General features: G+C 50.3%; 1 protein-coding gene across 1 annotated transcript in view; it reads left to right on the forward strand.

The window, feature by feature from the left end:
* PHGDH (phosphoglycerate dehydrogenase) overlaps positions 1 to 26,279 on the forward strand; it is a 116,839-nt gene that overhangs the window by 80,305 nt on the left and 10,255 nt on the right. Inside the window, 2 exon segments of the mRNA XM_056553274.1 lie at positions 2,073 to 2,225; positions 9,361 to 9,493. Coding sequence (XP_056409249.1) covers positions 2,073 to 2,225; positions 9,361 to 9,493 — 286 coding nt within the window.

Below are 26,279 nucleotides of genomic sequence, written 5' to 3' on the forward strand. Positions count from 1 at the left end.
AGACCTGAGACACCTGACCGCCATGAGACCTGAGACAGCTGACCGCCATGAGACCTGAGACACCTGACCGCCATGAGACCTGAGACAGCTGACCGCCATGAGACCTGAGACACCTCACCGCCATGAGACCTGAGACACCTCACCGCCATGAGACCAGAGACAGCTCACCGCCATGAGACCTGAGACAGCTGACCGCCATGAGACCTGAGACAGCTGACCGCCATGAGACCTGAGACACCTGACCGCCATGAGACCTGAGACATCTCACCGCCATGAGACCTGAGACAGCTCACCGCCATGAGACCTGAGACAGCTGACCGCCATGAGACCTGAGACAGCTGACCGCCATGAGACCTGAGACAGCTCACCACCATGAGACCTGAGACATCTCACCGCCATGAGACCTGAGACACCTGACCGCCATGAGACCTGAGACAGCTCACCGCCATGAGACCAGAGACAGCTCACCGCCATGAGACCAGAGACAGCTCACCGCCATGAGACCTGAGACACCTGACCGCCATGAGACCTGAGACACCTGACCGCCATGAGACCAGAGACACCTGACCGCCATGAGACCTGAGACACCTGACCGCCATGAGACCTGAGACACCTGACCGCCATGAGACCTGAGACACCTGACCGCCATGAGACCTGAGACACCTGACCGCCATGAGACCAGACTCACCTGACCGCCATGAGACCTGAGACACCTGACCGCCATGAGACCAGACTCACCTGACCGCCATGAGACCAGAGACACCTGACCGCCATGAGACCTGAGACACCTGACCGCCATGAGACCAGACTCACCTGACCGCCATGAGACCTGAGACAGCTCACCGCCATGAGACCTGAGACAGCTCACCGCCATGAGACCAGAGACACCTGACCGCCATGAGACCTGAGACATGAGACACCTGACCGCCATGAGACCTGAGACACCTGACCGCCATGAGACCTGAGACAGCTCACCGCCATGAGACCTGAGACAGCTCACCGCCATGAGACCTGAGACAGCTCACCGCCATGAGACCAGAGACACCTGACCGCCATGAGACCTGAGACACCTGACCGCCATGAGACCTGAGACACCTGACCGCCATGAGACCAGAGACAGCTCACCGCCATGAGACCTGAGACACCTGACCGCCATGAGACCTGAGACAGCTCACCGCCATGAGACCTGAGACATCTCACCGCCATGAGACATGAGACACCTGACCGCCATGAGACCTGAGACAGCTCAGCGCCATGAGACCTGAGACAGCTCAGCGCCATGAGACCTGAGACAGCTCAGCGCCATGAGACCTGAGACAGCTCACCGCCATGAGACCTGAGACAGCTCACCGCCATGAGACCTGAGACAGCTCACCGCCATGAGACCTGAGACAGCTCACCGCCATGAGACCTGAGACAGCTCACCGCCATGAGACCTGAGACAGCTCACCGCCATGAGACCTGAGACAGCTCACCGCCATGAGACCTGAGACAGCTCACCGCCATGAGACCTGAGACAGCTCACCGCCATGAGACCTGAGACATCTCACCGCCATGAGACCTGAGACAGCTCACCGCCATGAGACCTGAGACAGCTCACCGCCATGAGACCTGAGACAGCTCACCGCCATGAGACCTGAGACAGCTCACCACCATGAGACCTGAGACACCTGACCGCCATGAGACCTGAGACAGCTCACCGCCATGAGACCTGAGGAACTTGACCACCATGAGACCTGAGACAGCTCACCGCCATGAGACCTGAGACAGCTCACCGCCATGAGACCTGAGACAGCTCACCGCCATGAGACCTGAGACAGCTCACCACCATGAGACCTGAGACACCTGACCGCCATGAGACCTGAGACAGCTCACCACCATGAGACCTGAGACACCTGACCGCCATGAGACCTGAGACAGCTCACCGCCATGAGACCTGAGAAACTTGACCACCATGAGACCTGAGACAGCTCACCGCCATGAGACCTGAGACATCTCACCGCCATGAGACCTGAGACATCTCACCGCCATGATGTCTGACAGCTGACACTGATGATGTCTCTTATTCTCAGGAGCCTCCTCGGGATCGGGCCCTCATAGACCATCCACTGGTGATCAGCCTCCCTCACCTCGGGGCCAGCACCCATGAGGCTCAGAACCGCTGCGGGGAGGAGATTGCTCTGCAGATTGTGGATGTGGTGAAGGAGCGGGCTCTTATGGGGGCAGTGAGTATATGGGGGGCTCTTATGGGGGCAGTGAGTATATGGGGGGCTCTTATGGGGGCAGTGAGTATATGGGGGGCTCTTATGGGGGCAGTGAGTATATGGGGGGCTCTTATGGGGGCAGTGAGTATATGGGGGGCTCTTATGGGGGCAGTGAGTATATGGGGGGCTCTTATGGGGGCAGTGAGTATATGGGGGGCTCTTATGGGGGCAGTGAGTATATGGGGGGCTCTTATGGGGGCAGTGAGTATATGGGGGGCTCTTATGGGGCAGTGAGTATATAGGGGGCTCTTATGGGGGCAGTGAGTATATGGGGGGCTCTTATGGGGGCAGTGAGTATATGGGGGCTCTTATGGGGGCAGTGAGTATATGGGGGGCTCTTATGGGGGCAGTGAGTATATAGGGGGCTCTTATGGGGGCAGTGAGTATATGGGGGGCTCTAATGGGGCAGTGAGTATATGGGGGGCTCCTATGGGGGCAGTGAGTATATGGGGGGCAGTGAGTATATGGGGGGCTCTTATGGGGGCAGTGAGTATATGGGGGGCTCTTATGGGGGCAGTGAGTATATTGGGGGCTCTTATGGGGGCAGTGAGTATATGGGGCTCTTATGGGGGCAGTGAGTATATGGGGGGCTCTTATGGGGCAGTGAGTATATGGGGGCTCTTATGGGGCAGTGAGTATATGGGGGGCTCTTATGGGGGCAGTGAGTATATGGGGGGCTCTTATGGGGCAGTGAGTATATGGGGGGCTCCTATGGGGGCAGTGAGTATATGGGGGGCTCTTATGGGGGCAGTGAGTATATGGGGGGCTCTTATGGGGGCAGTGAGTATATGGGGGGCTCTTATGGGGCAGTGAGTATATGGGGGGCTCTTATGGGGGCAGTGAGTATATGGGGGGCTCTTATGGGGCAGTGAGTATATGGGGGGCTCTTATGGGGGCAGTGAGTATATGGGGGGCTCTTATGGGGCAGTGAGTATATGGGGGGCTCTTATGGGGGCAGTGAGTATATGGGGGGCTCTTATGGGGGCAGTGAGTATATGGGGGGCTCTTATGGGGGCAGTGAGTATATGGGGGGCTCTTATGGGGGCAGTGAGTATATGGGGGGCTCTTATGGGGGCAGTGAGTATATGGGGGCTCTTATGGGGGCAGTGAGTATATGGGGGCTCTTATGGGGCAGTGAGTATATGGGGGGCTCTTATGGGGGCAGTGAGTATATGGGGGGCTCTTTTGGGGCAGTGAGTATATGGGGGGCTCTTATGGGGCAGTGAGTATATGGAGGCTCTTATGGGGCAGTGAGTATATGGGGGGCTCTTATGGGGGCAGTGAGTATATGGGGGGCTCTAATGGGGCAGTGAGTATATGGGGCTCTTATGGGGGCAGTTAGTATATTGGGAGCTCTTATGGGGCAGTGAGTATATTGGGGGCTCTTATGGGGGCAGTGAGTATATGGGGGGCTCTTATGGGGGCAGTGAGTATATGGGGGGCTCTTATGGGGGGCAGTGAGTATATGGGGGGCTCTTATGGGGGCAGTGAGTATATGGGGGGCTCTTATGGGGGCAGTGAGTATATGGGGGGCTCTTATGGGGCAATGAGTATATTGGGGGCTCTTATGGGGGCAGTGAGTATATGGGGGGCTCTTATGGGGCAGTGAGTATAAGGGGGGCTCTTATGGGGCAGTGAGTATAAAGGGGGCTCTTATGGGGGCAGTGAGTATATGGGGGGCTCTTATGGGGCAGTGAGTATAAGGGGGTTCTTATGGGGGCAGTGAGTATATGGGGGGCTCTTATGGGGGCAGTGAGTATATTGGGGGCTCTTATGGGGGCAGTGAGTATATTGGGGGCTCTTATGGGGGCAGTGAGTATATGGGGCTCTTATGGGGGCAGTGAGTATATGGGGGGCTCTTATGGGGCAGTGAGTATATGGGGGGCTCTTATGGGGCAGTGAGTATATGGGGCTCTTATGGGGGCAGTGAGTATATGGGGGGCTCTTATGGGGCAGTGAGTATATGGGGGGCTCTTATGGGGGCAGTGAGTATATGGGGGGCTCTTATGGGGGCAGTGAGTATATGGGGGGCTCTTATGGGGCAGTGAGTATAAGGGGGGCTCTTATGGGGCAGTGAGTATAAAGGGGGCTCTTATGGGTGCAGTGAGTATATGGGGGGCTCTTATGGGGCAGTGAGTATAAGGGGGTTCTTATGGGGGCAGTGAGTATATGGGGGGCTCTTATGGGGGCAGTGAGTATATTGGGGGCTCTTATGGGGGCAGTGAGTATATTGGGTGCTCTTATGGGGGCAGTGAGTATATGGGGCTCTTATGGGGGCAGTGAGTATATGGGGGGCTCTTATGGGGCAGTGAGTATATGGGGGGCTCTTATGGGGCAGTGAGTATATGGGGGGCTCTTATGGGGCAGTGAGTATATGGGGATCTTTTGGGGGCAGTGAGTATATGGGGGGCTCTTATGGGGCAGTGAGTATATGGGGGGCTCTTATGGGGGCAGTGAGTATATGGGGCTCTTATGGGGGCAGTGAGTATATGGGGGCTCTTATGGGGGCAGTGAGTATATAGGGGGCTCTTATGGGGCAGTGAGTATATGGGGGGCTCTTATGGGGCAGTGAGTATATGGGGGGCTCTTATGGGGCAGTGAGTATATGGGGGGCTCTTATGGGGCAGTGAGTATATGGGGGGCTCTTATGGGGGCAGTGAGTATATGGGGGGCTCTTATGGGGGCAGTGAGTATATGGGGGGCTCTTATGGGGGCAGTGAGTATATGGGGGGCTCTTATGGGGCAGTGAGTATATGTGGGGCTCTTATGGGGGCAGTGAGTATATGGGGGGCTCTTATGGGGCAGTGAGTATATGGGGGGCTCTTATGGGGCAGTGAGTATATGGGGGGCTCTTATGGGGCAGTGAGTATATGGGGATCTTATGGGGGCAGTGAGTATATGGGGGGCTCTTATGGGGCAGTGAGTATATGGGGGGCTCTTATGGGGGCAGTGAGTATATGGGGGGCTCTTATGGGGGCAGTGAGTATATGGGGGGCTCTTATGGGGCAGTGAGTATATGGGGATCTTATGGGGGCAGTGAGTATATGGGGGGCTCTTATGGGGCAGTGAGTATATGGGGGGCTCTTATGGGGGCAGTGAGTATATGGGGGGCTCTTATGGGGGCAGTGAGTATATGGGGGGCTCTTATGGGGGCAGTGAGTATATGGGGGGCTCTTATGGGGGCAGTGAGTATATGGGGGGTTCTTATGGGGGCAGTGAGTATATGGGGCTCTTATGGGGGCAGTGAGTATATGGGGGGCTCTTATGGGGCAGTGAGTATATAGGGGGCTCTTATGGGGCAGTGAGTATATGGGGGGCTCTTATGGGGCAGTGAGTATATAGGGGGCTCTTATGGGGGCAGTGAGTATATGGAGGGCTCTTATGGGGGCAGTGAGTATAAGGGGGGCTCTTATGGGGCAGTGAGTATAAGGGGGGCTCTTATGGGGCAGTGAGTATAAGGGGGGCTCTTATGGGGGCAGTGAGTATATGGGGGCTCTTTTGGGGCAGTGAGTATAAGGGGGTTCTTATGGGGGCAGTGAGTATAAGGGGGTTCTTATGGGGGCAGTGAGTATATGGGGGGCTCTTATGGGGGCAGTGAGTATATGGGGGGCTCTTATGGGGGCAGTGAGTATATTGGGGGCTCTTATGGAGGCAGTGAGTATATAGGGGGCTCTTATGGAGGCAGTGAGTATATAGGGGGCTATTATGGGGGCAGTGAGTATATGGGGGGCTCTTTTGGGGGCAGTGAGTATATGGGGGGCTCTTTTGGGGGCAGTGAGTATATGGGGGGCTCTTATGGGGGTAGTGAGTATATGGGGGGCTCTTATGGGGTAGTGAGTATAAGGGGGGCTCTTTTGGGGGCAGTGAGTATATGGGGGGCTCTTATGGGGGCAGTGAGTATATGGGGGGCTCTTATGGGGGCAGTGAGTATATGGGGGGCTCTTATGGGGGCAGTGAGTATATGGGGGGCTCTTATGGGGGCAGTGAGTATATGGGGGGCTCTTATGGGGGCAGTGAGTATATGGGGGGCTCTTATGGGGCAGTGAGTATATGGGGGGCTCTTATGGGGGCAGTGAGTATATGGGGGGCTCTTATGGGGGCAGTGAGTATATGGGGGGCTCTTATGGGGAGCAGTGAGTATATGGGGGGCTCTTATGGGGGCAGTGAGTATATGGGGGGCTCTTATGGGGGCAGTGAGTATATGGGGGGCTCTTATGGGGGCAGTGAGTATATGGGGGGCTCTTATGGGGGCAGTGAGTATATGGGGGGCTCTTATGGGGGCAGTGAGTATATGGGGGGCTCTTATGGGGGCAGTGAGTATATGGGGGGCTCTTATGGGGGCAGTGAGTATATGGGGGGCTCTTATGGGGGCAGTGAGTATATGGGGGGCTCTTATGGGGGCAGTGCTCACTATTCCCCATACTATGCAACATTTCTTCAACATCCGCCTAAACCTTGTGTACAGGATATCATATATCCAGAAAGTGTTCACCCCCCCGGGTCACTATATACAATGTATCCAGAAAGTCTTCACCCCGATCACTGTGTACAATGTATCCAGAAAGTCTTCACCCCGATCACTATATACAATGTATCCAGAAAGTCTTCACCCCGATCACTATATACAATGTATCCAGAAAGTCTTCACCCCCGGTCACTATATACAATGTATCCAGAAAGTCTTCACCCCCGGTCACTATATACAATGTATCCAGAAAGTCTTCAGCCCCGGTCACTATATACAATGTATCCAGAAAGTCTTCACCCCCGGTCACTATATACAATGTATCCAGAAAGTCTTCACCCCCGGTCACTATATACAGTATATCCTCTCTATGTATGTAGCTCTACAGGCAGTTATTTTCCCCTCATGAATTGGTGTTTGCTCTGATATACATTGTCATCTGTGAGACCTTATATAGACAGGGCTGTGTCTGAGCTCTGCAGGCAGTTATTTCCACCTCATGGTGTTTGCTCTGATATACATTGTCATCTGTGAGACCTTATATAGACAGGGCTGTGTCTGAGCTCTGCAGGCAGTTATTTCCACCTCATGGTGTTTGCTCTGATATACATTGTCATCTGTGAGACCTTATATAGACAGGGCTGTGTCTGAGCTCTGCAGGCAGTTATTTCCACCTCATGGTGTTTGCTCTGATATACATTGTCATCTGTGAGACCTTATATAGACAGGGCTGTGTCTGAGCTCTGCAGGCAGTTATTTCAACCTCATGGTGTTTGCTCTGATATACATTGTCATCTGTGAGACCTTATATAGACAGGGCTGTGTCTGAGCTCTACAGACAGTTATTTCCACCTCATGGCTTGGTGTTTGCGCAGCTGTGAGATTCTAAAATTCTGTGATCACTTTGTTATTATAAGGGAACAGAACAATATGTGACAGGAATCTGAAGACTTTCTGGATGCCTTGTATATGTGTCTGGGGTCCTGTACAGCCGACTGTAGAGAGTCCTGTAGAGAGTCCCGTACAGCAGACTGTAGAGAGTCCCGTACGGCAGACTGTAGAGAGTCCCGTACGGCAGACTGTAGAGAGTCCCGTACGGCAGACTGTAGAGAGTCCCGTGCGGCAGACTGTAGAGAGTCCCGTGCGGCAGACTGTAGGGAGTCCCGTGCGGCAGACTGTAGGGAGTCCCGTGCGGCAGACTGTAGGGAGTCCCGTACGGCAGACTGTAGGGAGTCCCGTACGGCAGACTGTAGGGAGTCCCGTACGGCAGACTGTAGGGAGTCCCGTGCGGCAGACTGTAGGGAGTCCCGTGCGGCAGACTGTAGGGAGTCCCGTGCGGCAGACTGTAGGGAGTCCCGTGCGGCAGACTGTAGGGAGTCCCGTGCGGCAGACTGTAGGGAGTCCCGTGCGGCAGACTGTAGGGAGTCCCGTGCGGCAGACTGTAGGGAGTCCCGTGCGGCAGACTGTAGGGAGTCCCGTGCGGCAGACTGTAGGGAGTCCCGTGCGGCAGACTGTAGGGAGTCCCGTGCGGCAGACTGTAGGGAGTCCCGTGCGGCAGACTGTAGGGAGTCCCGTGCGGCAGACTGTAGGGAGTCCCGTGCGGCAGACTGTAGGGAGTCCCGTGCGGCAGACTGTAGGGAGTCCCGTAGGGCAGACTGTAGGGAGTCCGGTAGGGCAGACTGTAGGGAGTCCCGTGCGGCAGACTGTAGGGAGTCCCGTGCGGCAGACTGTAGGGAGTCCCGTGCGGCAGACTGTAGGGAGTCCCGTGCGGCAGACTGTATTGTCCATGGGGCAGGGAGTTCATACGTCTCTGGAGTAACCTGCACATTGTGACATCTATTGTGACAGAGACAAAGCTTTTCCTGTATTCACATAATAAAGAGAAACTCTACAGACACCATCTTCTGCTTTTGCTCTGGTCGTGTTTCGTTGTCTGCGATGGGTTAATCACCTTCTGCTTTTTCTCTTCTCTGGTAATAATAGTGAATGTAATCAGACACCTCTGTTCACACATGGACAGGGCTTAGGGTATATACCTCTATAGGAAGGAGAAGACCCCTATAATAGTGTCCTCCTCAGATAGGTGTCTGTGTCCTCCTCAGATAGGTGTCTGCGTCCTCCTCAGATAGGTGTCTGCGTCCTCCTCAGATAGGTGTCTGCGTCCTCCTCGGATAGGTGTCTGCGTCCTCCTCGGATAGGTGTCTGCGTCCTCCTCGGATAGGTGTCTGTGTCCTCCTCGGATAGGTGTCTGTGTCCTCCTCGGATAGGTGTCTGTGTCCTCCTCGGATAGGTGTCTGTGTCCTCCTCGGATAGGTGTCTGTGTCCTCCTCGGATAGGTGTCTGTGTCCTCCTCGGATAGGTGTCTGTGTCCTCCTCGGATAGGTGTCTGTGTCCTCCTCGGATAGGTGTCTGTGTCCTCCTCGGATAGGTGTCTGTGTCCTCCTCGGATAGGTGTCTGTGTCCTCCTCGGATAGGTGTCTGTGTCCTCCTCGGATAGGTGTCTGTGTCCTCCTCGGATAGGTGTCTGTGTCCTCCTCGGATAGGTGTCTGTGCCCTCCTCGGATAGGTGTCTGTGTCCTCCTCGGATAGGTGTCTGTGTCCTCCTCAGATAGGTGTCTGTGTCCTCCTCAGGTGAATGCCCCGGCTCTTACCAAGGCCTTTGCTCCAGAGACTAAGCCATGGATAAAGTTGGGTGAAGCTCTGGGTCGTCTTCTTCGCTGCCTGTTGCCAAAAGTGAATGGAGAGATCCAAGTGACCACCACAGGTGAGCGGCCTCCGTGACCCCAGACTTCCTGTCCTCCAATGTGTTGTTTTCTCTGCGTCTGACAGTGATGGAGATTCACTGGATCTTCTGTCTTTTCTTAAAGGGGATCTCCACTGGCCAGCGTTCGGAATTACATTTTCTGAATGCTGTTTTCGCACTGCAGGGATCGACCATGCCCCTCGTGACATCATGACCACATCCCCTCAATGCAAGTCTATGGGAGGGGTCGTGATGGCCGAACTATATGATCCAGTGGAGTGGAGTGGCCAGTGAAGTACCCTTTTAAACATTGTTGTTATGATGGGCGCACCCCATGCCTGTCTCCCTGTACCATGTCAGGGATGGGCAGCGCCGGGTTCCTGGCTTCTCTCTTTCTCAGCTGGCGCTCACGTACCCCGCTTCCTAGGGCGCACGCGCACTTGCTCTCTGAAATTTAAGGGGCCAGCGCACCAGTAATTGGCTGTTGCCGGGCGCTGACCTTATAAAGTGTTCTCACTTTCTGTGACCCCTGATCTTCGTTCTACTTGTCATTGATAAAACGTTCCCTATTGTGTTTTGCTTTACTGTGTACCAGTTCTGTCTGGTACGTTCCTAATAAAGCCGCCTGCCCTGACCTTCCTACCAGTCCCTGACCTTGAGTTCTTCTTACAAGTCTATACCTTGCCTCAGCCACCACTGAGGGCAAGTCGCACCAGGGGTAGCGACCTGGGAGTTCGTCTGCCGCAGCATGTCCATCCCGCTTTGCAGCGAGCTCTGGTGAAAACCAGCGGCTCCTTAGACTCTGCTCCCTGGTGCGGCTTTCACCATCTTTCTCAGTGGTACAGCAGATTCACTAACCCAGCTGTAATAATAAGATCCGGGCATGGATCCCCCCCGAGGTGCCTCTGCCGAACGTTGTTTACTCTACCACCGTCGTGGCTCAACAGTCTCAGCAGTTAGTGCAACAGGTGAAACAGTTGAATCAGCTATCTGCTAGGATGCAGCAGCTCCTTTCCACTCAGCAGCCGCAACGTCAACAGCCACAACCTGCCCTTGTGGCTCCTCTGGTGTCTGCAGCTTCCATGTGTCTATTGGTCCTAAGCTTCGTCTGTCCCTGCCTTCCAATTATGAAGGGGACCCTAAATTGTGCAGGGGTTTCGTGACCCAGTTCCCCATGAGGAGGAACTGAGCATTCCAAGGTGGCATTCGTGGTCAGTCTTCTTTCCAGGAAGGCCCTAGCCTGGGCTACTCCACTTTGGGATAAAAGCGATCCTGTGACAACTAATTTGCAAGCCTTCCTCTCGGGGTTTTGCAGCGTCTTCAAACAACCTGCACGGGACTCCTCGGCTGAAACCGCACTTCTGAATCTCTGCCAAGGGGATTCTTCCATTGGTGAAAACATGGTCCTGTTCCGCACCCTAGCCTCAGAGCTCGACTGGGATGACGTGGCCATGTGTGCCACCTTTAAAATGGGCCTTTCCAGCAAGGTCAAAGATGCTTTGGCTGCACGGGACCCTCCATCTGCCCTAAGTGAGCTTATTTTGTTGGCTACCAGTATCGATGTGCGCTTCGCTGAGAGGCAAGAGGAAGAATGCGAACCAGCCACGTTGTCTTCCCCGATTGGCTCCAGTGTTACAGCAGCCGCCTCAACCACCAATGTTGCCACCAGCCGAAGAACCTTTGCAGGTGAATCGAGCCCACCTGACCCAGTAGGAATGGTCTTGCCGATGCAAAGAAAATTTGTGTCTATATTGTGCCAGCCCGGAGCATTTCTGCAGGAGTTGCCCATTACGGCCTCAACATCCCGGGATACACATGCACCTAGGGTTCGTGGGATAGGCATCCCTTGGTGTGAAAACCTCCTCTCCCCGACTGACTATGCCGGTTCTGCTTTCCTCTCTGACCGGGATTTCGTTCCACGTCTCAACCTTTGTGGATTCCGGTTCTGCTGGGAACTTTATAAAGCCTCCCTGATCCACGAACTTTGTCTCCCGGTGACTCGGCTCCCCAAGCCTTTATACATTTCATCCATCAACGGGGAATGCCTGAATTACGCGGTGCGATTTTGCACTGAACCACTGATGCTTCAAGGAGGTGCCTTGTATGAGGAGAGGATCAAGTTCCTCGTGCTTCCTCACTGCACTTTGTCTATTCTTCTAGGTCTTTCCTGGCTGCAACGTCATTCCCCAATACTTGACTGGCATTCCGGTGAAATCTCTCGCTGGGGTAAAGACTGCTTTAATCTCTGTCTGGTGACACCACAACCGAAGTTTTCCTTATCACATCCTTCCTTGCCAGGCCTGCCCTCTCCTTACCGGATCAATATGGCTTCAGGATGGACGCCGGCTACACGAGGCATCGGATAATCTCAAGGAGGACAAGTAAAATCAAAGGGGGTTTATTCCCAAGATGCAATGCGTTTCACTGCAGGTTTGCAGCTTCATCAGGCATAACAAGAAGCAACAACAATTAACCCTGTCAGTATAATGAGGGGGTGGGAATGGGGTATACAATATATTACATATATCACCACAAAGATCATTACATACATAACATAGAGAAGTAGAAAAGATTATTATATAAGATAAAATGCAGACATTCATAGCTTAACATTCATGCACATATTAAGCATCCGGATATATGTATGAGTGTATACGTTTCTATAAATATCTGTACGGCATCCACACATACAGACAGAAATAAGTGTATAATAACCACCATAAAAAAGAAATAATAATGAAAAAGAATAAGAAAAATATGATAAAGGAAAACTGAGCGGAGATCCAGCGCACCATGAAAATAGTCGGAGCTGGATCTGAGGGAACGCACCGCAAATGATGGCGGAAAAACTAACGGGCGTTCTCAATGTCTCCTTCAGACCATGCGGCACTAAAGTAGATAAATATCCAGAAAGACTCACGGATAATTAGATATTGATAATGGTTGGGAGCGCTATACGGAATTGTCTCCAGAATAATTAGAGGACGGGTCATTTTAATGGATTAATGTGAAATGTCGGGAAATGGCGAGTAATGGAAAACGATTTTTAATACTGGACCGATGTTTGTACATTGGAGAGCGGACTGTTTGAATAGTGCGCCAAATATATTGTAAATGACAGCTACAGGACAATAAGTATATTGCATATTGTGTATCACTATTTAAAAATTGTGTCATGGAAAAAAAATTGTTTGATAAGATTCGAATAAAAAAATAAAAAGAAAACGCAGATCATGCCGCAACATAAACAGCGATTTTTATTTCAGAGGGAACAACCTTTTATTAACGGAATAGTAGATAAACTAATCGTGTTCATCGTTTTCAATCTATTGGGTGGTAACATATTTTGTACATTTTTTGACCTCCTATATTGTTACTCTGAGCGCTCCGGGTCCCTACTCCTCCCCGGAGCGCTCACGGCGTCCCTCTCTCTGCAGCGCCCCCGGTCAGACCCGCTGACCGGGAGCTCTGCACTGACCTTGCCGGCGGGGATGCGATTCGCATAGCGGGACGCACCCGCTCGCGAATCGCATCCCAAGTCACTTACCTGTCCCGGTCCCCGGCTGTCATGTTCTGGCGTGCGCGGCTCCGCTCTCTAGGGCGCGCGCGGGCCAGCTCTCTAAGATTTAAAGGGCCAGTGCACCAATGATTGGTGCCTGGCCCAATCAGCCTAATTAGCTTCCACCTGCTCCCTGGCTATATCACCTCACTTCCCCTGCACTTCCTTGCCGGATCTTGTTGCCTTGTGCCAGTGAAAGCGTTTAGTGTTGTCCAAAGCCTGTGTTACCTGATCTCCTGCTATCCATCTTGACTACGAACCTTGCCGCCTGCCCCGACCTTCTGCTACGTCTGACCTTGCCTCTTCCTAGTCCTTCTGTCCCACGCCTTCTCAGCAGTCAGCGAGGTTGAGCCGTTGCCGGTGGATACGACCTGGTTGCTACCGCCGCAGCAAGACCATCCCGCTTTGCGGCGGGCTCTGGTGAAAACCAGTAGCAGCTTAGAACCGGTCCACCGACACGGTCCATGCCAATCCCTCGTTGACACAGAGGATCCACATCCAGCCTGCCGAATCGTAACAGTAGATCCGGTCATGGATTCCGCTGAGGTGCCGCTGCCAAGTCTCGCTGACCTTATCACGGTGGTCGCTCAGCAATCGCAGCAAATTGCCCAACAAGGACAGCAGCTGTCGCAGCTGACCGCCACGTTACAGCAACTTCTGCCTCTGCTACAGCAGCAACCATCTCCTCCGCCAGCTCCTGCACCTCCTCTGCAGCGAGTGGCCGCTCCTAGCCTCCGCTTGTCCCTGCCGGACAAATTTGATGGGGACTCTGCCGTGGCTTCTTGTCTCAATGTTCCCTACATATGGAGATGTTGTCGGACCAATTTCCTACAGAACGGTCTAAGGTGGCGTTCGTAGTGAGTCTTCTGTCTGGAAAGGCCTTGTCTTGGGTCACACCGCTCTGGGACCGCAATGATCCTGCCACAGTCCAGTCCTTCTTCGCTGAAGTCCGTAGTGTCTTCGAAGAACCAGCCCGAGCTTCTTCTGCCGAGACTGCCCTGCTGAACCTGGTCCAGGGTAATTCTTCAGTAGGCGAGTACGCCATCCAATTTCGTACTCTCGCTTCCGAATTATCTTGGAATAACGAGGCTCTCTGCGCGACCCTTAAAAAAGGCCTATCCAGTAACATCAAGGATGTGCTGGCCGCACGAGAGATTCCTGCCAACCTGCAAGAACTTATCCATTTGGCCACCCGCATTGACATGCGTTTTTCTGAGAGACACCAGGAGCTCCGCCAGGAAAAAGACCTTGATCTCTGGGCACCTCTCTCTCACAGGATCCTTTGCAATCTACCCCTGTGCCTCCCGCCGAGGAGGCTATGCAAGTGGATCGGTCTCGCCTGACCCATGAAGAGAGGTCTCGCCGTAGGGATAACAATTTATGTCTGTACTGCGCTAGTACCGAACACTTCTTGGTGGATTGCCCTATTCGCCCTCCACGTCTGGGAAACGCACGCACCCAGTTCACGTGGGTGTGGCGTCCCTTGGTACGAAGTCTGCTTCTCCACGTCTCCCTGTGCCCGTGCGGATTTCTCCTTCTGCCAACTCCTCCTTCTCAGCCGTGGCCTGCTTGGACTCTGGTGCTTCTGGAAATTTTACTCTGGATTCTTTGGTGAATAAGTTCTGCATCCCGCTGACCCGTCTCGTCAAGCCGCTCTACATTTCTTCGGTCAACAGAGTGAAGTTGGACTGTACTGTGCGTTACTGCACAGAACCCCTCTTAATGTGCATTGGACCCCATCACGAAAAGATAGAATTTTTCGTCCTTCCCAACTGCACCTCTGAAGTCCTCCTCGGTCTGCCATGGCTCCAGCATCATTCTCCCACCCTTGACTGGACCACCGGGGAGATCAAGAATTGGGGTTCTGCTTGCCGTAAGAAATGCCTCACATCTGCTCCCAGTCCCGTCTGTCGGGCCTCAGTGTCTCCTCCTGTGCCTGGTCTCCCCAAGGCCTATCAGGACTGTGCAGTGCCTCCTCATAGCCCCCGTCCTGGTGACACTCTGCCCCGTGACAAGCTTCACCCTCTGCCCCCCCTCCCCATTTCCATTCCTTCTGAATTACCTGCCACTGGTATAGCTACCCAGGACTTCTTTTTTCAGAACTAAACTCAAGAGACGCCCCCTATGTTCTCTTCTCAGTTAAAGGGACAAGGAGACAAAAAGAGGGGGAGACCTAAGGGGGGGTACTGTTACGCCAAGCCCTCCGGGTCCCTGCTCCTCCCCGGAGCGCTCGCGGTGTCTTTCTCTCTGCAGCGCCCCGGTCAGACCCGCTGACCGGGAGCGCTGCACTGACATTGCCGGTGGGGATGCGATTCGCATAGCGGGACGCGCCCACTCGCGAATCGCATCCCAAGTCACTTACCCGTCCCGTTCCCCCGCTGTCATGTTCTGGCGCGCGCGGCTTCGCTCTCTAGGGCACGCGCGCGCCAGCTCTCTAAGATTTAAAGGGCCAGTGCACCAATGATTGGTGCCTGGCCCAATCAGCCTAATTAGCTTCCACCTGCTCCGTGTCCATATTACCTCACTTCCCCTGCACTCCCTTGCCGAATCTTGTTGCCTTGTGCCAGTGAAAGCGTTTAGTGTTGTCCAAAGCCTGTGTTCCAGATCTCCTGCTATCCTCATTGACTACGAACCTTGCCGCCTGCCCCGACCTTCTGCTACGTCTGACCTTGCCTCTGCCTAGTCCTTCTGTCCCACCCTAGAACCGGTCCACCGACACGGTCCACGCCAATCCCTCGTTTACAGAGAGGATCCACATCCAGCTAGCCGAATCGTAACATATATGTTATTCCTACAGTGTTTGGTACTAAAAATCTTTTAAAATCGGATTGTGATGAATAATATGTCAATTGTGCTTGAGGATCATTTTAATCTCTTTGGCTCCACTGTTATAGTTCGAAATAAAATTATATTTGAACCGATCATTAGTCACTTACCGTATATACTCGAGTATAAGCTGACCCGAATATAAGCCGAGGCCCTTAATTTCACCACAAAATCCCAGGAAAAGTTATTGACTCGAGTATAAGCCTAGGGTGGGAAAAACATCATCCCCTCCCCCCTGTCATCATCCAGACCCTCATCATCATCACCCTGTCATAATCAGCCGATGGTTGCCCGGGCTTGCTGGGAGTTGTAGTTTTGAAACCTCTGGAGGTTGGCAGGTTGAAGACCACTGAGGGCGGAGAGTTCACTCGAGTATAAGCTGAGGGGGGTGTTTTCGGCACGAAAAATCGTGCTGAAAAGCTCTGCTTATACTCGAGTATATACGGTACTCACTTAGTTAATAACGATGTCGGGTAGACGTTGGCTACAAACCGTTCCCTTAAATCTATCGCTTGAGTAAAAAAATCAGTCTGGTAGAGTTTTTACGTATTCTAAGATATTGCCCATACGGGACGCCCTTCAGCCAACCGGGATAATGCGCAATACTATATTCTAAAAAGCAGAATAGAATGTATTTTAGCGCTTAGGTAGGACTTTTGTTCTTTCTTTAACCCCTTAAGGACCGACCTATTTTTTACCTTAATGACTCTTTGACGTGTGTCCCTTTAAATGGTAATAACTTAAGAACGCTTTTTCTGAGCGGAGCGATTATGATATCCTTTTGTTCGTGACATATTGTACTTTATATAACTGGTGCATTTTTGTGGATACATGCAGGCATTTTTATGAAAAACACCAAAATATTGTGAAAAACTGGAAAATTTCGGGAATTTTTTTTATGGTGTACATTGTGCGGTAAAAGTGATGTTATATCTATTCTGTGGGTCGGTACGATTATGGCGATAACCATTTTATATCGCTTTCTATGTTCGTTTTCCTTTCCTTTTGCGGGATGAGCTGTACTTTTCATTGGTATCATTTTTGTGATACGTTATACCTTTTGATCTTTATTCAGCTATTTGTTCCAAAATTGGCGAATTTTGCGCTATTTTTTTTTTTACATTATAGTTTTATAGTACACGTCATTACGGATGTGACAATACCTATTATGTATATGATTTGTGTTTTTGATCTTTTTTGGTGATAATACACGGCTTTTATTGGGAAAGGGGCATTTTTTTTATACTTTCTACACTTCATACTTTTATTGAAGAACTTTTTATTTTATTTTTTACACTTTTTACAGGTTATACTATGAATACATTTGTACTGCAGCACAGTATGACCCGATCAGCTGCACCCAGTACAGTCTCCGGCTGGATCTCACAGGCTTCCGTAGCAGGCAGATAAGAGGCCATGATCTGACCTCCTGCTGCCATAATTTTTTTTTATAAACATATTTGGTATCATCGCGTGTGTCAATGTCTGAACTAATAAAATATAAAATGTTATATAAAATATAATGTTACTGATCCCGTATGGTGATTTTTTCACATTTTATAAAAAAATATTAATAAAAAATTATGTAAAAGTTTTATATAAACAAATGTGGTATCGATAAAAAGTACAGATGACGGCACAAAAATGAGCCCTCATACCGCCCTATATACTGAAAAATGAAAAGTTATAGGTGGTCAAAATAGGGCGATTTTAGATGACTGATTTTGTACAAAAAGTTTTAGATTTTTTTTTAAGCGGTACAAAAATATAAAAGTATCTCGCCATGGGTATCATTTTAATTGTATTGACCCACAGAATAAAAAACACGTGTCATTTTTACCATAAAGTGTATAGGGTAAAAACAAAACCCACCAAAATGTTCAAAATTGTGGTTTTCATAAAAATTTACTCCCTAAAAAAATTTTTTTTGTGTTCGCCGTAAATTTTATGGTAAAATGAGAGGTTTCATTACAAAGTACAATTGGTCACGCAAAAAACAAGCCCTTATATGGGTCTGTAGATGGAAATATAAGAGTTATGGATTTTAGGAGAGGAGGAAAAACGGAAACTCAAAAGTAAAATGGGCCTAGTCCTTAAGGTGAAAATGGGCTTGGTCCTTAAGGGGTTAACACTCCATTTTTTCTGGAGATACATATATTATGCCTACTACCATCATTTCTGATACCGGGGAAGATATTGTTCCTCTTGTGAGCAATAATATATCTTGTCTTTCCTCTTGTACTATTGTAGAATCGGATTTATCTAATTTTCCTATGAATAACAAAATGTTTTTTCCGTTGTTGCCTCCGCTAATTTTACCCTCTGCCCCTGCGGTTCTCCATGAACACCGTCATCTAACATTTTGGATCTTTCACTATTTGTCCTTTGTCACCCACATGTGTCGCTTCCTCTTTTTTACCGCCCTTCCCCCGTTCACACTGCGACTCCTCCACACGCAGTTCCGCACCAATCATCAGATCACACAATATGTCCCATCTCTTCACAGACCATCCAAAAAAAGAAAAGAGCGACCAGAGGTTGTAGAGGAGGTAAATCACGTAGACCCAATTCGGTTCAATTTGAAACAACAAAAAAAAAGAAAATAGTTTAATCTCTTCTTATTCCTTGATCTTTTTGCCCTGTCACTTGCCCTAATGAATTACAACTTTTTGGGGATTTGACTCAATATATTAGGAAACTTATCCTTGCAAGACATTTTTTCTATACTTGCAAATAATCAGACTAATCGCACGGCCTCTAACTCTCGATTCTACAACTCCATAGAGACATGTAGAGGTCAGGGCCGGATCATCATTGGCGCTCATGGAGCGCCTGCTCCAGGCCACGTGTCCGCATGGGGCCCCATCACATTTGGGATGTGGGGAACTATACTGCACCTAATGTGGGGAACTATACTGCACCTAATGTGGGGGACTATATTGCATCTAATGTGGGGGGACTATACTGCACCTAATGTGGGGGACTATACTGCACCTAATGTGGGGGAACTATACTGCACCTAATGTGGGAGAACTATACTGCACCTAATGAGGGGAGCTATACTGCACCTAATGTGGGGGAACTATACTGCACCTAATGTGGGGGAACTATACTGCACCTAATGTGGGGAACTATACTGCACCTAATGTGGAGAACTATACTGCACCTAATGTGGGGAACTATACTGCACCTAATGTGGGGGAACTATACTGCACCTAATGTGGGAGAACTATACTGCACCTAATGTGGAGAACTATACTGCACCTAATGTGGGGGAACTATACTGCACCTAATATGGGGAACTATACTGTACCTAATGTGGGGGAACTATACTGCACCTAATGTGGGGGAACTATACTGCACCTAATGTGGGGGAACTATACTGCACCTAATGTGCGGGAATTGTACTGCACCTAATGTGGGGGAACTATACAGCACCTAATGTGGGGGAACTATACTGCACCTAATGTGGGAGAACTATACTGCACCTAATGTGAGGGAACTATACTGCACCTAATGTGGGGAGCTATACTGCACCTAATGTGGGGGAACTATACTGCACCTAATGTGGGGGAACTATTCTGCACCTAATGTGGGGGAACTATACTGCCCCTAATGTGGGGGAACTATACTGCACCTAATGTGGGGGAACTATACTGCCCCTAATGTGGGGGAACTATACTGCCCCTAATGTGGGGGAACTATACTGCACCTAATGTGGGGGAACTATACTGCACCTAATGTGGGGGATCTATACTGCACCTAATGTGGGGGGAACTATACTGCACCTAATGTGGGGGAAGTACTGCACATCTAATGTGGGGAACTATACTGCACCTAATGTGGGGGGAACTATACTGCCCCTAATGTGGGGAACTATACTGCACATAATGTGCGGGAATTGTACTGCACCTAATGTGGGGGAACTATACAGCACCTAATGTGGAGGAACTATACTGCACCTAATGTGGGGGAACTATACTGCACCTAATGTGGGGGAACTATACTGCACCTAATGTGGGGGAACTATACTGCCCCTAATGTGTGGGAACTATACTGCACCTAATGTGGGGGAACTATACTGCACCTAATGTGGGGGAAGTACTGCACATCTAATGTGGGGAACTATACTGCACCTAATGTGGGGGAACTATACTGCACCTAATGTGCGGGGATTGTACTGCACCTAATGTGGGGGAACTATACAGCACCTAATGTGGGGGAACTATACTGCACCTAATGTGGGGGAACTATACTGCACCTAATGTGGGGGGGGGGGCACTGCACCTAATGTGGGGGAACTATACTGCACCTAATGTGGGGGAACTATACTGCCCCTAATGTGGGGGAACTATACTGCACCTAATGTGGGGGATCTATACTGCACCTAATGTGGGGGGACCTATACTGCACCTAATGTGGGGGAAGTACTGCACATCTAATGTGGGGAACTATACTGCACCTAATGTGGGGGAACTATACTGCACCTAATGTGCGGGGATTGTACTGCACCTAATGTGGGGGAACTATACAGCACCTAATGTGGGGGAACTATACTGCACCTAATGTGGGGGGGGACACTGCACCTAATGTGGGGGAACTATACTGCACCTAATGTGGGGGGACACACTGCACCTAATGTGGGGGAACTATACTGCACCTAATGTGGGGGGACACACTGCACCTAATGTGGGGGGACACACTGCACCTAATGTGGGGGAACTATACTGCACCTAATGTGGGGGGACACACTGCACCTAATGTGGGGGAACTATACTGCACCTAATGTGGGGGGACACACTGCACCTAATGTGGGGGATCTATACTGCACCTAATGTGGGGGAACTATACTGCACCTAATGTGGGGGAACTATACTGCCAACCTAATGTGCGGGGACTATACTGCACCTAATGTGGGGGAACTATACTGCACCTAATGTGCGGGGATTGTACTGCACCTAATGTGGGGGAACTATACAGCACCTAATGTGGGGGAACTATACTGCACCTAATGTGGGGGAACTATACTGCACCTAATGTGGGGGGGGGGGCACTGCACCTAATGTGGGGGAACTATACTGCACCTAATGTGGGGGAACTATACTGCCCCTAATGTGGGGGAACTATACTGCACCTAATGTGGGGGATCTATACTGCACCTAATGTGGGGGGACCTATACTGCACCTAATGTGGGGGAAGTACTGCACATCTAATGTGGGGAACTATACTGCACCTAATGTGGGGGAACTATACTGCACCTAATGTGCGGGGATTGTACTGCACCTAATGTGGGGGAACTATACAGCACCTAATGTGGGGGAACTATACTGCACCTAATGTGGGGGGGGACACTGCACCTAATGTGGGGGAACTATACTGCACCTAATGTGGGGGGACACACTGCACCTAATGTGGGGGAACTATACTGCACCTAATGTGGGGGGACACACTGCACCTAATGTGGGGGGACACACTGCACCTAATGTGGGGGAACTATACTGCACCTAATGTGGGGGGACACACTGCACCTAATGTGGGGGAACTATACTGCACCTAATGTGGGGGGACACACTGCACCTAATGTGGGGGATCTATACTGCACCTAATGTGGGGGAACTATACTGCACCTAATGTGGGGGAACTATACTGCCAACCTAATGTGCGGGGACTATACTGCACCTAATGTGGGGGGACTGTCGGGGGGGGGGGGCATCATAATGAAGCGCTTGGTCTTCCAGGCAGCCTTAATCTGGTCCTGGTTAAACCCTTTTCATCATTGTATCCTCTCCACCATTATGGTAATTTTTCTTAGATACATTCGACACTGTTGTAATGAGTTCAGTAAAATAAATGATTCGTTTATTACATTTAGTAACATTGATAATTTGACACCGATGGAGAGAAAAGTCATTTATAACATTACAGAACAAGGAAAATATTAAGCAAATTTAAAGAAAAAAAAGGCATTCCTGCACTCACCGCAATGGTACAAGACAAGCGGCTCCTCTTAGGCTGGGTTCACACTACGATTTGTAATTACGCTTCCCGTATACGGCTGGGAGGAGGGGGGCGGGGCTTAATCGCGGCGCCCGCACTCAGCCGTATACGGGAACCGTATTTAATGCATGTCTATGAGCCGACTGGAGGGAACTGCAGCCTCTGGTCGGCTGCTTTTTCGGCCCTATGCGGTTTCCCGACCGCAGGCAAAAACGTGGTCAGCCACGATTAAGCCCCGCCCCCTCCTCCCAGCCATATACAGGAACCGTAAGTACAAAACATGGTGTGAACCCAGCTTTACAGGTCCCCCGTCAGGCTGGCACACATACTTAGCATGGGCGCTCAGAGGCGACTGCCGGCGGTTTCACGCACAGAGATCATGCGCTTCTTCTGGCCTTGGAACGAGGCCGGAAGAAGCCCATGCGGGAATATCCATGCAGGAATACCCCTTTAACTCAAGCATATCAAAAAGTTAAGAACAAAAACAAATACATTTGGTTAATCCTGTGGAGAAGAAGGGAATAGAACAACTTGGTAGTGAAGCGGCTCATACATCAAAATCCGATAAAAGTAAAAACACAATGAAATATAAAAATAAAATAAAGTCTAATGATCGGTTCAAATATCATTTTATTACGAACTATAACAGTGGAGCCAAAGAGATTAAAATGATCCTCAAGCGCAATTGGCATATTATTCGTCGCGATCCGATTTTAAAAGATTTTTAGTACCAAACACTCCAGGAATAACATATAGGAGGTCAAAAAATGTACAAAATATGTTACCACCCAATAGATTGAAAACGATGAACACGATTAGTTTATCTACTATTCCGTTAATAAAAGGTTGTTCCCTCTGAAATAAAAATCGCTGTTTATGTTGCGGCATGATCTGCGTTTTCTTTTTATTTTTTTATTCGAATCTTATCAAACAATTTTTTTTCCATGACACAATTTTTAAATAGTGATACACAATATGCAATATACTTATTGTCCTGTAGCTGTCATTTACAATATATTTGGCGCACTATTCAAACAGTCCGCTCTCCAATGTACAAACATCGGTCCAGTATTAAAAATCGTTTTCCATTACTCGCCATTTCCCGACATTTCACATTAATCCATTAAAATGACCCGTCCTCTAATTATTCTGGAGACAATTCCGTATAGCGCTCCCAACCATTATCAATATCTAATTATCCGTGAGTCTTTCTGGATATTTATCTACTTTAGTGCCACATGGTCTGAAGGAGACATTGAGAACGCCCGTTAGTTTTTCCGCCATCATTTGCGGTGCGTTCCCTCAGATCCAGCTCCGACTATTTTCATGGTGCGCTGGATCTCCGCTCAGTTTTCCTTTATCATATTTTTCTTATTCTTTTTCATTATTATTTCTTTTTTATGGTGGTTATTATACACTTATTTCTGTCTGTATGTGTGGATGCCGTACAGATATTTATAGAAACGTATACACTCATACATATATCCGGATGCTTACCGTATATACTCGAGTATAAGCCGAGTTTTTCAGCACGATTTTTCGTGCTGAAAACACCCCCCTCGGCTTATACTCGAGTGAACTCCCCCACCCGCAGTGGTCTTCAACCTGCGGACCTCCAGAGGTTTCAAAACTACAACTCCCAGTAAGCCCGGGCAGCCATCGGCTGTCTGGGCTTGCTGGGAGTTGTAGTTTTGAAACCTCTGGAGGCCCGCAGGTTGAAGACCACTGCGGCCTTCGACATCATCCAGCCCCCCCTCCCCCTTTTAGTTCTGTACAGTACTCACCTCCGCTCGGTGCTGGTCCGGTGCTGCAGGACTGTCCGGAGAGGAGGTGGTCCGGTGGGATAGTGGTTCCGGGCTGCTATCTTCACCGGGGAGGCCTCTTCTAAGCGCTTCGGGCCCGGCCTCAGAATAGTCACGTTGCCTTGACAACGACGCAGAGGTATGTTCATTGCCAACGTACTTCTGCGTCGTTGTCAAGGCAACGCCTCTATTCCGGGCCGGAAGCGCTTAGAAGAGGCCTCCCCGGTGAAGATAGCAGCCCGGAACCACTATCCCACCGGACCACCTCCTCTCCGGACAGTCCTGCAGGACCGGACCAGCGGCGAGCGGAGGTGAGTACTGTACAGAACTAAAGGGGGGTGAGAGGGGGCTGGATGATGTCGAAGGCCGCAGTGGTCTTCAACCGATGGCTGCCCGGGCTTGCTGGGAGTTGTAGTTTTGAAACCTCTGGAGGACCGCAGGTTGAAGACCACTGAGGGCGAATGATGAGAAGAGGATGATGAAGGGGGGGGGGGATGATGACAAGAGGATGATAAAGGGGGGGGGGTGGGATGATGAAGGGGGGATGTGTGGGATGATGACAAGGGGATGATGAAGGGGGGATGTGTGGGATGATGACAAGGGGATGATGAAGGGGGGATGTGCGGGATGATGACAAGGGGATGATGAAGGGGGAATGTGCGGGATGATAAGGGGATGATGAAGGGGGGATGTGTGGGATGATAAGGGGATGATGATGAGGATGTTAATGACGGGTCTGGATGATGACAGGGGGGGATGATGTATTTCCCACCCTAGGCTTATACTCGAGTCAATAACTTTTCCTGGGATTTTGGGTTGAAATTATGGGTCTCGGCTTATACTCGGGTCGGCTTATACTTGAGTATATACGGTAATATGTGCATGAATGTTAAGCTATGAATGTCTGCATTTTATCTTATATAATAATCTTTTCTACTTCTCTATGTTATGTATGTAATGATCTTTGTGGTGATATATGTAATATATTGTATACCCCCTTCCCACCCCCTCATTATACTGACAGGGTTAATTGTTGTTGCTTCTTGTTATGCCTGATGAAGCTGCAAACCTGCAGTGAAACGCGTTGCATCTTGGGAATAAACCCCCTTTGATTTTACTTGTCCTCCTTGAGATTATCCGACGCCTCGTGTAGCCGGCGTCCATCCTGAAGCCATATTGATCTTGTACTACCTTTCATCCGGAGGGCAGCGGATAGCTCTGTTACCTATGTGCCTACCATTGTTGTGTATGTACCATTGTTGTGTATGTACCATTGTTGTGTATGTACCATTGTTGTGTATGTACCATTGTCGTGTATGGACCATTGTCGTGTATGGACCATGGTCGTGTGTGGACCATGGTCGTGTGTGGACCATGGTCGTGTGTGGACCATGGTCGTGTGTGGACCATGGTCGTGTGTGGACCATGGTCGTGTGTGGACCATTGCCGTGTGTGGACCATTGCCGTGTGTGGACCATTGCCGTGTGTGGACCATTGCCGTGTGTGGACCATTGCCGTGTGTGGACCATTGCCGTGTGTGGACCATTGCCGTGTGTGGACCATGGCCGTGTGTGGACCATGGCCGTGTGTGGACCATGGCCGTGTGTGGACCATGGCCGTGTGTGGACCATTGTCGTGTGTGGACCATTGTCGTGTGTGGACCATTGTCGTGTGTGGACCATTGTCGTCTATGTACCATTGTTTTCTTTCATTTATAGATTCTCCTTACCGGGACTTTGCAGATGTGTTCTGCGTAAAACAGGCTGAGAGCCTTCCTCCGCATTGGCCCGGTTACTGTCCGATCGACCTTCGGCCTGGGACTACACCTCCTCAGGGAAGAATCTGTCCCTTGTCAGCCCCTGAAATGCTAGCCATGGCTGAATATATTAACGAGAATCTCCAGAAGGGTTTCATCCGAAAGTCTTCCTCTCCTCTGCCGGTGCTGGATTATTCTTTGTGGAGAAGGACGGGTCACTCCACTCATGTATTGATTATAGGGGGGCTCAATAAAATCACAATCAAGATCCAGTACCCCCTACCACTGATTTAGGAATTTTTTGACTGCCTGCGGGGTGCCAAGGTTTTCTCGAAGCTGGATCTGCGAGGAGCTTATAATCTGATCAAAATACGGGAAGAAGACGAATGGAAGACGGCCTTTAATACTTGTGATGGGCTTTGTCTTTTATACTTGTGTCATGGTATATTTGGATGACATCCTGATATTTTCGCCAAACTTGGAGGTCCATCGCACCCATGTGCGCCAAGTGCGTTGCCTTAGGAGCAATCGACTGTATGACAAATTTGAGAAATGCCTTTTTAAGAAGACGAGTCTGCCATTTCTTGGTTATATTGTCTTCAACCAAGGCCCAGATGGACCCAGACAAGCTGTCATCTGTTCTCAACTGGCCACGACCAGCGCTTCATTGGATTCGCCAATTACTATCATCAATTCATTCCGCATTTCTCCTCAATGGTTGCCCCGGTTTGGGTGCTTACCAAGAAGAATGGTAATCCCAAATCCTGGCCTCCTGAAGCTGAAGAAGCATTCTCCCAGTTGAAATCAGCGTTTGCTTCCGCACCTGTTGTGTCTAGACCCGATCAGGGAAAAACATATTTTCTTGA

The sequence above is a fragment of the Hyla sarda genome, unplaced genomic scaffold, assembly GCF_029499605.1.
Source record: "Hyla sarda isolate aHylSar1 unplaced genomic scaffold, aHylSar1.hap1 scaffold_267, whole genome shotgun sequence".
Taxonomy (NCBI): Eukaryota; Metazoa; Chordata; class Amphibia; order Anura; family Hylidae; genus Hyla; species Hyla sarda.